Source organism: Procambarus clarkii, chromosome 24 (assembly GCF_040958095.1).
Source record: "Procambarus clarkii isolate CNS0578487 chromosome 24, FALCON_Pclarkii_2.0, whole genome shotgun sequence".
Classification (NCBI taxonomy): Eukaryota; Metazoa; Arthropoda; class Malacostraca; order Decapoda; family Cambaridae; genus Procambarus; species Procambarus clarkii.
In genome coordinates this window covers 3,088,399-3,103,086 of record NC_091173.1, presented here as the reverse complement: position 1 = coordinate 3,103,086, position 14,688 = coordinate 3,088,399, and the positions used below count along the sequence as shown (strand labels likewise).

The following is a 14,688-nucleotide window of genomic DNA, read 5'->3' as shown; positions in this document are numbered from 1 at the left end:
ATATAATTCTGTATTCCCACTAGTAGATCGTTTATGTAGACAATGAACATTACCGGTGCAAGAACTGAACCCTGTGGTACTCCACTCGTAACATTCCTCGAATCCGATACCTTGCCTCTGATTACAGCCCTCATTTTTCTGTCAGTTAGGAAATTTTTCATCCATGTTAGTAGCTTACCTGTCACTCCACCAAAATGTTCCAGTTTCCAGAACAACCTCTTATGGTGAACTCTGTCGAAAGCCTTTTTTAGGTACAGATAGATGCAGTCAACCCAACCATCTCTTTCATGTAAAATCTCTGTGGCTCAATCATAAAAACTGAGCAACTTCATTACACAGGATCTTCCAGATCGAAAACCATACTGTCTGTCTGATATTATATCATTTCTCTCCAGGTGTTCTACCCATTTAGTTTTAATTATTTTTTCCAATATTTTGACTATTACACTTGTCAATGATACAGGTCTATAATTAAGGGGGTCTTCCCTGTTTCCACTTTTGTAGATTGGAACTATGTTAGCCTTTTTCCACACATCAGCTACAACTCCTGTACACAGGGATGCCTGAAAAATCAGTTAAAGTAGAATGCTGAGCTCAGGTGCACATTCTCTCAGAACCCATGGTGAAACTCCATCTGGACCAAATGCTTTGTTCTTACTTAGCTCCTTGAGCATTTTTTCCACTTCATCTCTAGACACCTTTATGTGATCTATGTTGTTCCCTGGAATTCTAATTGTGTCTGGTTCCCTAAAGATTTCATTTTGTACAAACACACTTTGGAACTTATCGTTTAGTGTTTCACACATTTCCTTTTCATTTTCCGTGAATCTATTTCCCATTTTCAACCTCTGAATATTATCCTTTACATGCAATTTGTTGTTTATGAATTTATTGAATAGACCTGGTTCTGTTTTACATTTGTGTGTGTGTAATTACCTAAGTAACTACCTAAGTGTAGTTACAGGATGAGAGCTACGCTCGTGGTGTCCCGTCTTCTCGTGGTGTCCCGTCTTCCCAGCACTCTTTGTCATATAACACTTTGAAACTACTGACGGTCTTGGCCTCCACCACCTTCTCACCTAACTTGTTCCAACCGTCTACCACTCTGTTTGCGAAAGTGAATTTTCTTATATTTATTTGGCAGCTGTGTTTAGCTAGTTTAAATCTATGACCTCTTGTTCTTAAAGTTCCAGGTCTCAGAAAATCTTCCCTGTCGATTTTATCAATTCCTGTTACTATTTTGTATGTAGTGATCATATCACCTCTTTTTCTTCTGTCTTTTAGTTTCGGCATATTTAATGCCTCTAACCTCTCGTTGTAGCTCTTGCCCTTCAGTTCTGGGAGCCACTTAGTAGCATGTCTTTGCACCTTTTCCAGTTTGTTGATGTGCTTCTTAAGATATGGGCACCACACAACCGCTGCATATTCTAGCTTTGGCCTAACAAAAGTCATGAACAATTTCTTTAGTATATCACCATCCATGTATTTTAAAGCAATTCTGAAGTTAGAAAGCGTGGCATAGGCTGCTCGCACAATATTCTTTATGTGGTCCTCAGGTGATAGTTTTCTATCTAGAACCACCCCTAGATCTCTTTCTTTAACAGAATTCTTTAAAGAGTTCTCACATAATATATAGGTTGTGTGGGGTCTATGTTCTCCTATTCCACATTCCATAACATGGCATTTATTAACATTAAATTCCATTTGCCAAGTGGTGCTCCATATACTTATTTTGTCCAGGTCTTCTTGAAGGGCATGACAATCATCTAAATTTCTTATCCTTCCTATTATCTTAGCATCATGTGCAAACATGTTCATATAATTCTGTATACCAACTGGTAGATCATTTATGTAGACAATAAACATCACTGGTGCAAGAACTGAACCCTGTGGTACTCCACTTGTGACATTTCTCCATTCCGATACATTGCCTCTGATTACTGCCCTCATTTTTCTATCAGTCAGAAAATTTTTCAGCCATTTTAGAAGCTTACCTGTCACCCCTCCAATATTTTCCAGTTTCCAGAACAACCTCTTATGTGGAACTCTGTCGAAAGCTTTTTTTAGGTCCAGATAGATGCAGTCAACCCAACCATCTCTTTCCTGTAATATCTCTGTGGCTCGATCATAGAAACTGAGTAAATTCGATATACAGGATCTTCCAGATCGAAAACCATACTGTCTGTCTGATATTATATCATTTCTCTCCAGGTGTTCTACCCATTTAGTTTTTATTAGTTTTTCCAATACTTTCACTATTACACTTGTCAATGATACAGGTCTATAATTGAGGGGGTCTTCCCTGCTGCCACTTTTGTAGATTGGAACTATGTTAGCCTGTTTCCACACGTCTGCTACGATTCCTGTACACAGGGATGCCTGAAAGATCAGGTGAAGTGGAATGCTGAGCTCAGATGCACATTCTCTCAGAACCCATGGTGAAACTCCATCTGGGCCAGCTGCTTTGTTCTTACTGAGCTCCTTTAGCATATTTTCCACTTCATCTCTAGACACCTCTATCCGCTCTATGTTGTTCTCTGGAATTCTTATCGTGTCTGGTTCTCTGAAGATTTCATTTTGTACAAACTCACTTTGGAACTTTTCATTTAATGTTTCACACATTTCCTTTTCATTTTCCGTGAATCTGTTTTCCATTTTCAACCTCTGGATATTATCCTTTAACTGCAATTTGTTGTTTATGAATTTATAGAATAGGCCAGGTTCTGTTTTACATTTATCCGCTATCCCTTTTTCAAAATTTCTTTCTGCCTCTCTCCTGTGTGTGTTTGTGTGTACTCACCTAATTGTACTCACCTAATTGTGCTTGCGGGGGTTGAGCTCTGGCTCTTTGGTCCCGTCTCTCAACCGTCAATCAACAGGTGTACAGGTTCCTGAGCCTATTGGGCTCTATCATATCTACACTTGAAACTGTGTATGGAGTTTCAGCCTTCACCACATCACTTCCTAATGCATTCCTAATGCATGCGTGTGTGTAATTAATTACCTAAGTGTAATTACCTATGTGTAGTTACAGGATGAGAGCTATGCTCGTGGTGTCCCTTCTCCCCAGCACTCTTTGTCATATAATGCCTTGCAATTACTGACAGTTTTGGCCTCCACCACCTTCTCACTTAACTTGTTCCAACCGTCTACCACTCTGTTTACAAAAGTGAATTTTCGTATATTTCTCCGGCAGCTTTGTTTCGTTAGTTTAAATCTATGACCTCTCATTCTTGAAGTTCTGGGTCTCAGGAATTCTTCCCTATAAATTTTATCGATTCCTGTTACTATTTTGAACGTAGTGATCATATCGTCTCTTTTTCTTCTATCTTCTAGTTTTTGCATATTTAATGCTTCTAACCTCTTCTCGTAGCTCTTGTCCTTCAGTTCTGGGAGCCACTTAGTAGCATGTCTTTGCACTTTTTGCAGTTTGTTGATGTGCTTCTTAAGATATGGGCACCATACAACCGCTGCATATTCCAGCTTTGGTCTAATAAAAGTCGTGAACAATTTCTTTAGCATTTCTCGATCCATGTATTTAAAAGCAATTCTGAGGTTAGAAAGTGTAGCATAGGCTCCACGCACAATGTTCTTAATGTGGTCCTCAGGTGACAGTTTTATATCTAGAACCACCCCTAGATCCCTTTCTTTGTCAGAATTTTTTTAAAGATTTCTCACATAATTTATAGGTTGTGTGGGGTCTATGTTCTCCAATTCCACATTCCATAACATGGCATTTATTCACATTAAATTCCATTTGCCAAGTGTTGCTCCATATACTTATTTTGTCCAGGTCTTCTTGAAGGGCATGACAATCATCTAAGTTTCTTATCTTCCCTATTATCTTCGTATCATCAGCAAACATGTTCATGTAATTCTGTATTCCAACTGGTAGATCGTTTATGTAGACAATGAACATTACCGGTGCAAGAACTGATCCCTGTGGTACTCCACTCGTGACATTCCTCCAATCCGATACCTTGCCTCTGATTACAGCCCTCATTTTTCTGTCAGTTAGGAAATTTTTCATCCATGTTAGTAACTTACCTGTCACCCCCTTCAATATGTTCCAGTTTCCAGAGCAACCTCTTATGGGGAACTCTGTCGAAAGGCTTTTTTAGGTCCAGATAGATGCAGTTAACCCAACCATGTCTTTCCTGTAAAATCTCTGTGGCTCGATCATAAAAACTGAGTAAGTTTGTTACCCAGGATCTTCCAGATTGAAAACCATACTGTCTGTCTGATATTATATTTTTTATATATCGTGTGTGTGGGGGGGAGGGGGGGAGTGAGGTCGCAAGGCCTCACATTTTTAAGGAGGTTTACCTCAGTTTCTCAGTGTAATTGAGTACAGAATCCATCTATTTGAATGGATTTATTATATCTATTATATGTCCAATTTCCTGTTTTTGTTTTGTTTTGTTTTTTAATAAATGTAATGCATGCATCATGCTGGTTTGTTTGAGTACCAAAATTCAAAGTCATTGTGCCGTTTACTTGTCATTTCCTCTTATATTTGAAGTGTATTTTATATATTATATTTGTTCTGTATTTCCAATTTGAAATAACTTACAAACACCATAACTAGGGAACAGGGAGGCATTGTATATTTACTAAATTACCCATCGAAAAAGTTGCTCGGTGAGTAGATCTTTCCGATCCCTCTCCAGGTATGCACTCCCCTTTTTCTAACAATGAAAAAAAAAATTCAGAACAAATTCTATGTGCCAAGGCTACTGCTAGTTTTAAAACTGCATTTGAATACTGACATAACATTAGTTTAGTTTGAATACTGACATAACATTAGTTTAGTTTGAATACTGACATAACATTAGCATAGTTTGAATACTGACAAAACATTAGCATAGTTTGAATAATCACAAAGCATTAGTAGTAGTTTGAATAGAGACAAAACATTAGCAGTAGTTTGAATACTCACAAAGCATATGGTCTAATTGTTTCTCAGTAAGACTTTCTTGCTGCTTCATATACACTATGGTTCGAGGCTCTACAGCAGTAAACTGTACTCGAGTGCGTCGAAACTGTTCTCCATCTTCACCTTCTTCATTATCATCATCATCATCCTGAAATACAAAAAATGTAAAAAAAAAGCTCTCTGAAGCTACTATTACTGATTTAGTGCCATCCTACTAGGTGCCATTAGTCGTGGAGTTCTACTGGCCTACTGGGAATCACGAGGGGCTGGCTCACACTGCACACTGCAGAAAGCAGTGTGGTCTCTGAATACCTTACATTTAAAATTAATCATAACTGCCACGACCAAGGAAAGAACCCAAAAAGTTAGGTGAAACAAAGACTACTGCATGGTTAAAATGAGCCCACAACCTAACAAATTGCCAAAAGAACAACCCCAACAATAAAAACAGAGAGAGAAAGGTGCTGAATGTCAAATATCTCTTCCTCTTCCCTGATGAATATCTAATCCAGCATGGACGATTTGATATTCACTGACTCCTCCACCCTGGAAGACATAACACCATGAGCTTAGCTCTCATCTGTAACTACACAGGTAATTACAACAATTTTGTGAAACTAGCACGAGCTAGTTTGCCCCACTTCCCCCCCCCCCCCTTGCCTGGGGAAAGGAGGGAGGGTGGACTGGGGCAGCTGGCCCACCCCACCCATCAGTTCTATTCTGATGGTGCCTGGGGAAAGGAGGGAGGATGGACTGGGGCAGCTGGCCCACCCCACCCATCAGTTCCATTCTGATGGTGCCTGGGGGTAAGGAGGGAGAGTGGACTGGGGCAGCTGGCCCACCCCACCCATCAGTTCCATTCTGATGGTGCCTGGGGAAAGGAGGGAGAATGGACCAGGGCAGCTGGCCCACCCCACCCATCAGTTCCATTCTGATGGTGCCTGGGGAAAGGAGGGAGGATGGACTGGGGCAGCTGGCCCACCCCACCCATCAGTTCCATTCTGATGGTGCCTGGGGGTAAGGAGGGAGAGTGGACTGGGGCAGCTGGCCCACCCCACCCATCAGTTCCATTCTGATGGTGCCTGGGGAAAGGAGGGAGGATGGACTGGGGCAGCTGGCCCACCCCACCCATCAGTTCCATTCTGATGGTGCCTGGGGGTAAGGAGGGAGAGTGGACTGGGGCAGCTGGCCCACCCCACCCATCAGTTCCATTCTGATGGTGCCTGGGGAAAGGAGGGAGGATGGACCAGGGCAGCTGGCCCACCCCACCCATCAGTTCCATTCTGATGGTGCCTGGGGGTAAGGAGGGAGAGTGGATTGGGGCAGCTGGCCCACCCCACCCATCAGTTCTATTCTGATGGTGCCTGGGGGAAGGAGGGAGGGTGGACCGGGGCAGCTGGCCCACCCACCCATCAGTTCTATTCTGATGGTGCCTGGGGGGAAGGAGGAAGGTGGACCGAGGCAGCTGGTCCACCCCACCCATCAGTTCTATTCTGATGGTGCCTGGAGGGAGGAGGTAGGTGGACCAGCTCAGCTGACCCACCCCACCCAAAAGTTCTATTCTGATGGTGCCTGGAGGGAGGAGGTAGGTGGATCGGGGCAGCTGGCCCACCCCACCCATCAGTTCTATTCTGATGGTGCCTGGAGGGAGGAGGTAGGTGGACCAGCTCAGCTGGCCCACCCCACCCATCAGTTCTATTCTGATGGTGCCTGCAGGGAGGAGGTAGGTGGACTGGGGCAGCTGGCCCACCCCACCCAAAAGTTCTATTCTGATGGTGCCTGGTCACTGTGTGTCGGTCTGGCTCTGGTTTCCTTGTTTTCAAATGATATTTTGCCATTGTGGCCATTCTTATGCACGGTTGTGTAGTGTGAGCCAGGGGTTCAAGAGTGCTTGGGGCTGCATGTGCTCAGGGTTATCTTCCCTGTGCACCTCTTGAGCACTGCCCTTGTGCGGCCAGGGTTCTCTTTCCTGGGGAGTGCGGAACGCTCCCTTTAGAGGGTTTCATTGCTTGGGGTTGCCTTCACTGGTTCTGATAAGCCAGTGGTCTGTGATTGTCTGCCTTTCCTCAGGATGGGAGTGCTTTTGCTGGTGGGGCACACTGTGGTTCGCACGCTTAATCAGTGTTCCAGAAAGACCTAATCAGGCTATCTGGATGCTTTTCCAGTGTGACAGTGAAATGTCACTTGTTCTATGAACCTCTGTAAGGAGGTGGGGGGCACCAGGCTCTGGTTCTAGTTCCTGATTGGTCAAACAACTTCTGCAACTAATGTGACCTATATTATATAGAGTAATCTCAGCGAGATAGCTTCAGGGAGCCACTATTGGCCACCTCCATGAAAGCCAAAGATATACTAGAGCAAAAGCCAAACCAAACAACGGAGTGAAAACTAAGCACAGAACTCCCTACGTAGGCACTAAAAAACTCAAGTAACAAAAGGCAAAGAACTTAACTAAAATTTAATCTCTGCAAAGCTGGCAACAGAATGGGGTGAATAGTAGTTTTATGTGAATACTGTGATGTGTTTATGTGAAGTATTACCATTTTCCTCCACCCTGTGGTGGTGGTCGAAGAACAGCAATATCGGGTTATGCTGAATGTTTGAGTGTTTCTTGTGTTATGAGAGCCAATTGATCAGTAGTAGATTAAGATGGATTCTCCACATCCCCAGCAGCCCATCCTCCGAATATGGGGAGGTAAATATAACAGCACAAGTAAATGTAATTATGTACTATTCCTAGCAGTCAGGAATTGTACTTATTTTCACTTAGTATTAAACCGTACAGTCAAATATATTGTGAATATTTGAGTTTACCTGAAAAGCTGAATAGAAATCCACGACCTAACCTAACCTTCTTAGTGTATGAAGATAAGCATTTCATTGCTTCTTAATTATAATTACTACTTAACCTATAGCTATATTAATATTACAGTTTTATACAACTAATAGAACAAAACTAAAATATTTCAATAAATTGTAAAGTAACTCAGGATATTTTCAAATTTTGTATAAAATCTCTATTGTTTAATAAAACAGAAAAAAAATTCCTGATATTTAAAACTTGTGTATAGCAAATTGAACTTGAAAACTTCATCCTAAAATTATGAGTGCCTTAACCACCGTGCTGCGGCGAGTTTATTGTGAAATTCCCAAGGTGCGCATGAAATAAAGTGTTCCCCAAAATTCTTTTTTCTTTGTAAAATGATAAATTCCCTTCCCTGAACATGTCTATGTAAAAATAAATACCAAATTCCACTTACAGTACTTTGGCTGTGGGGACATGGACAAGGTGCGCTGTGATGTCATCAGGGCCTGGTCGCCTGTGCGTGAATCGCCCAGACACAGTCGCTTGGGCCATTCAAGCACTGGGTATTGCCACAAATATATTTTTAATTATTTGTTTTATGTATTTCCAAAGCGGTTATATTTGTTTTTTATTGTATATGATGCATATTTGTGTCCTTTACAATATGTATACAGTTAAACGTTCATAATATTCCATGGAACTGTGATACATGTGTCAGTAATGTGTCCACAATAAATGTTTATTGTTGCTAATATTACCTGTTAAAAATTCACTAAAATTACAATATGTACAGTTTCACACACTATTTACACAGTAACACACTGTATTACACACTCAGTACTTTGGAAGTGAGTAATAATCAACGAAGTAGTCCATAGTACACAGCGCGACTTCGCTCCCAGTGCACCGGGTACAGAAAATTTTTCACTTCCTGTTTCTTCATTCTGTGTGCTTGCAAATAACACACTTACGTACACCCTTGGCTTTAGTACTTGTAGGTTGCATGTAGCCAAGCTTGTAAAGCATAAGGTAGTATTGAAAACATTATAGGAAAAGATCAATTTGTAAGGTAGTCTTGAAAAGATCGCTTTGTATTGTCTCTCACAGGAAGAGATTCAGCTTGCCTCAAAGAGTGTCCATCAGTCAGAAAGAGATTCAGCTAGCCTCAAAGAGTGTCTGTCAGTCAGGAAGAGATTCAGGTATTCTTGAAAATATCTATGGAAAACACGACCATGGAAGCCGCTAACACTGTTCATCTATGCTACTTGTATCAGACGCATCATCACTGAACGCAGAAAATGATTCATCTATGTATCATCTAAATAAATTGGAGATAACACAGGATTGCAAGGGTGATGCTCAGAGCTACAACTGGATACACTCACTGTATCGTCCTCATAGGTGCTGTATCACTTGCATCCGACCTTTGTGTTAGGTCCTTATTGTGCCTAGCTTCACCAATATTATGACCCTTATGTTCTTCAAACTATAACGTTTGAATTTCACCGACAGAGGTTATCTTTCAACACCGTGTTGGACAGGTATTTGGGAGCCAGAGGCACGTGCACCACCCATGGTTGCTCATTCAGTACTAACCCAGCCAGCAGCCCTAGGGCATTCTGGGAATTTTTTCCAAGATGACTGCCTCTCACTGGAGGTCCTAAGAGTCCATTTTGTAAACAACCAACCTCGTACACATTTAGAATTGGTACCGAAAAATCAAAAAAAGTTTTCTCGGTTGGCGCAGTTTCCCGCCGACCGAGAATACAGTACTCGGTTGGCGCAGTTTCCCGCTGACCGAGAATGCAGTACTCGGTTGGCGCAGTTAACACTTTAGTCCGGGCATGACGCAGCATTGCATCATCCGTTTACTGTCGGTAATCTCAAGGATGATGCAATTCTGCGTCGTCCACTAAAATAATTGCCAAAAATCAGGTTTTTATCCGATTTTTTGGGGACTGTTTGGTAACTGTCAACAAGCCGAATGCAATCTGTGACTACAATACAAACATGAAAGATGTTGATCACTTTGACCAAATGATCAAATATTATCACTTCACAAGGAAAACTCACAAATGGACGAAGAAAATGACCTTCTATTTTGTGCAAATGGCTATCTACAATGCTTATGTGATGTACAACTTCTACACAAAAAATACTAAACTATAATACTAAATATACTAAATACTAAACATTTGTGGGCAGGAATTGGGAGTGTAGCTGGAAGGCGTCTGGGCGCTCACTCGCGGTTAACACGTGGCCCGTCTTCAACTCGTCGGCGGGTGGAGCGTGACCAGGTTTTTTACTTTATAGGCTAATATTCTTCTAGAGAATTCTATTGCGAACCCATTGATACCAAAATGAAAGACCTAGGACGAAAATTGAGGTGACCAGAGTGAAAAGAGTGAACACATTTTATCACTTTTGCGCGCTCCTGGGTAACTCGTTCGCACTTTCTCTGTTTGCTGCGGGTAATTAGCCGGGCTTTTGGAGTTTATACGCATTTAGTGCTGTAGAGAATTCTATTGCGAACACAATAATACCAAATTTAATATCATAGGACGAGAATTGAGGTGACAAAGTTGAAGAGAGTATACACTTTTCAGAATTAACGCGCGCTCCCGTGAAACGCTAGGACCCAAATTGCACAGTTGAGGGGTGGCGCGCGGGGTACGCCAAAGTGTTAAGTGGTTAACAGAGAACGAGGAGAATAAATGGGGAGGTAAATGTAACAGCCCCGTAAGTGCAATTATGTACTATGCATGGCAGTCAGGAAAGGTACTTATTACATTTAGTATGGAGGATGCGTTGTCAGCAGTCTCAGTTGTGCAGTAAAGCCATTTGAAAAATCTCGTTGCAATGGTGAATTATCACAGATATTGGTAATGAATTGTTATCCTAGGTGAACCTATAAGCCATGGCAATGAAAGCAATTGAGAGGCCTTAGCTCAGGAAATAATCAAGACTTACTACTACTTAACACTTCCGCTTGGTAACGACGCAGCATTGCGTTGTTTTTTTACTCAGGGGTAGTCCGGTAACAACGCAGCATTGCGTCGTTTCCGGTGGCAAATTGGCGGCGGCTTCGGGAGGGGTCACGCCACAGTTTTGGACATTATATGCATATACATCTGTAGGGAATTTCATTGCGGATACATTGATACCAAAATGAAAGACCTAGGACTAGAATTGAGGTAACAAAGTTGAAAAGAGTATACCCATTTTATTGCTCTTTATTAGCGCTCACTGCGGTAACGCACTGTCACTTTCTCTGTTTGCTGTGGGTGGGACGCCTGGCTTTTGGACTTTATATTTGCATATTCTTCTGTAGGGAATTCTATTGCAAACACAACGCCACAAAAATGAAAGATCTAGGACGAGAATTGAGATGTCCAAGGTGAAGAGAGTGTACACATTTTATTGCTCTTTCGCGTTCCCGGGTAACACGCTCTCACTTTCTCGCCGGGCTTTTGGGCTTTATATGCATTTAGTCCTGTAGAGAATTCTATTGCAAACACATTGATACCAAATTGAAAAACCTAGGACGAGAATTGAGATGACAAAGTTGAAGAGAGTATACACATTTCAGTATGACCGTGCTCTCTATTGTAATGAGAGGCGCCTTGGGGTGGTGCAGCGCTCTCTTTCTGGTAACTTTCATCTTGTCGGCGGGTGGAGCGCATCGCTGTTTTTGACATTATATGCATATATTCCTGTTGAGAATTCTATTCCGAACACATTGATACCAAAATGAAAGACCTAGGACGAGAATTGAGGTGACCAAAGTGAAAGGAGTGTACACATTTTATCGGTCTTGCGCGCTCCCGGGTAACACGCTCTCACTTTCTCTGTTTGTTGCGGATGGTACGCTGGGCATTTGGACTTTATATGCCTTTAGTCCTGTAGAGAATTCTATTGCGAATACAATGATTCCAAATTGAAAAACCTAGGACGAGAATTGAGGTAACAAAGTTGAAAAGATTATACACTTTTCAGAATTACCGCGCGCTCCCGAGAAATGCCCAAACCCACCCGGGGTAGTGTGGCGCATGTGCGCCCAGAGCATCAAAGTGTTAAGTTTTATCTTCACTCAAATCTAATTTTCAATAATGGAAGGAATTTGTTAGCCTGTGAAACCTTAGTTCTGTACATACTTATAGAGATGAATATAGTGCTATTATATATGAAGCTCAGATTTAGTATGTTATACTTACATTCCAGTCCTCTAATGTTCTTGGAACAGCACGATATGAACCTCTCATAATTCTGTCCTCCTCTTTAGGTTCAACTTTGAGGTCAGGCAATTCAACTAGATTATCTAATCTTCTTTTTTTTGGGACATATTCGCCAGGCTCCACCTCAAGAATCTGTAGAAGCAACAATTATTATCCAAAATATTAGAACCTGCTTAGTAAATACAAGGAATATGTTGAGGTAAATTGTTGCTAGAACATTTCCAATAGTAAGCAAAATAGCTCATAGAGCACTACTTTTTTTTTTTAAGATAGCTGTTGCAATATTTAGGTAATGATGAATGCAAATATGAAATGTTGTTTGATGGGATGTTGAACTGTACCATGAGTTCGTGGAGCTGTACCATTTTTTTGAAGGGTTCTTGGTAGAATGATGGTGCAAATTTAAAAACAAGCGTTGAATGTAATGAAACGCCATTTTCTAGGTGAGTCCCGGAGGCTTCCCAGAGCTATCCAGGCTGATATGGATATATTAACTTTCTGGCATCAGTCAATGTGCATGGAGTTCTTGCCTACTGGGGACCACAAACCAGAACCTAGCCCCCTCAGAGAGGCACGAGGAGCAATGACCTATAGAAACTCCTGTGTAGTTGGGAGCATTCTGTCTGCCATCGACTGGGTCAGGCACCCAGAAAGGTGGGCACCCCAAAACAAACCCCTATTCTGGTGAAAATATTGCTACCAAAAGCCGAACAAGTGGACAGAACGCCCTAAACAAAAATTACCAAACGAGCATGACATCATCACGTTGCCGTGCCACTGTCTGCGCAACCTCCCCTCCCTTAGAAGGGGAAGGGGGAGCCTGTGACCCTCGCACTGGCAATCCACCCCTCAGTTCAGGCGCTGGATGTCAAAACATGCGAAAACACCGCCGACAGGAGGGATCGAGGTAGGGTTGCTGGGGAGTCTTTGGGTCACACCCAGAAAATGGCGTTTCATTACATTCAACGCTGATTTTCTGGAGGGAGCCCCGTAGGTTCCCTAGGCCCACCTAACCAAAGATGAAGAAAAAGAAGGACATACCTGGGAGGCAGATGCCATGCGCCCTAAACTAGAAGCAAGAAAACTGGCAACACCAAAGGACCATGTGGACGACCCGGGAGACCTGAACCCTGGAACAGGGAAGAAGGGAACCCGGGCAACCCAAAGTGCATCCACGGCCACAGATGCCGTGGTGCGCAGGCAATGGCAGAGAGCTGCAACTGGATGCAACAAAGATGCACTACCGTCCTAACAAACCAAGCATCAACAACCTAAGGACTCCTCCGGAAAGCAGCAGACACCCAACACCAGACAAGGAGATGGCTGCAAACAAACAAACCTACCTACCAACAAGAACAAAAGAGCAGAAACCCCTAGGTCGGAATAGAGCATGAAGCTCCCCGACCTGACCCCCATAGGGCATTATACCAACAGGAAAAAGAGCCTTTGAAAAACAATCCTGAACCGAAGGGGGGGTCACTACAAACTAAGGAGAAGAGAGAAGAGAAAGCACCCGGTCCAATGACCAGGACAGCTCAGGTGGTGCATGAGCAGGCCAGAGGTGAAACAACGCATGAGACAGCGTGCAGAATGGAACTGAAGTAACATCAATACCAAACGCAAGCGTCGCACGATACGAGGCGACAGTACTCAGCATAAGATGACAGTTCTGAACAACCACGAAAGGAAGGACAAGACAACCCTATCAGAGACCGAAGTACACCTACGCAGAGATAGGAAAGAATGGCAGGACCGCAAGGAACTTCATTCTGCTGCCGAGATGAAGCACTCAGGTGGGAAACCATCAATGAAGCCACCTGCGCACCATACAAGTGACGAGAGACTCAAATCAGAAAGACAAGACGCAAAGACTCGAAGAGAAGAGCGAACCAGCCACGTACCGGGCCAGACCGATCTGTAAAAATAAGCAGAGCCATGGGAAAACCATCGGGTTCGGACACCGAGCAAGCAGCGCCTGAACCAAGGCTGGACCAGCCACCAAAGAGCCAGGTAGGACAACTCTCCATTGGGAAGCCTCCAAGTGAACTGGAAAGGGCCGTCTGCCAACCAGGAAGACTCCAGAACCTCATACCAAACGTAGTAAGCACATGATGATGCATACACAAAAGAATTCAGATCCATTAACCCTTAAACTGTGCATGGCGTATATATACGCCATGAGTAACATGTCCCACCATGCGCATGGCGTATATATATACGTCATTTGGGTGCCAGGCATGATTCAAATGGCCCGCGGGTCCACGGGGTTCACATTAGCTTCCTCAGGGCTCTTGTAAACAGACGCCCTGTTTAAAATGTGGGCAATATTCTCAGGTGTGAGAGCCACAGTACTATGGGAGCAACCAAGGCTGGCGCACGCAGCATGAGCTAACAGCATTGCTGTTCAGCTTGTGACCACAGCATTGCCTAAAAATATCAAAATAAATGTGTAAATGCAATTATTTAGCGATGACAGTATTACAGATGACTCCTGTCTGTGATAACAATGACCAGGATTGTGATAATAGTAGGTTTGTTGTGATAATTAGCGCTGTAATTACCTAAGTGTAGTTACAGGATGAGAGCTACGCTCGTGGTGTCCCATCTTCCCAGCACTCTGTCATATAACGCTTTGAAACTACTGACGGCCTTGGCCTCCACCACCTTCTCACTTAACTTGTTCCAACTGTCTACCACTCTATTTGCGAAGG

The 14,688-nt window shown here is 42.9% G+C and overlaps 1 protein-coding gene across 4 annotated transcripts in view; it reads right to left on the bottom strand.

The window, feature by feature from the left end:
• LOC123761800 (uncharacterized) overlaps positions 1-14,688 on the bottom strand; it is a 653,931-nt gene that overhangs the window by 240,306 nt on the left and 398,937 nt on the right. For all 4 annotated transcript variants that reach the window (XM_069330457.1, XM_069330459.1, XM_069330458.1 and 1 more), the window contains 2 exons: positions 11,957-12,109; positions 4,940-5,084 (listed from right to left, as the gene is read on the bottom strand). In XM_069330457.1, coding sequence (XP_069186558.1) covers positions 4,940-5,084; positions 11,957-12,109 — 298 coding nt within the window. The remainder of the gene's footprint in view (positions 1-4,939; positions 5,085-11,956; positions 12,110-14,688) is intronic.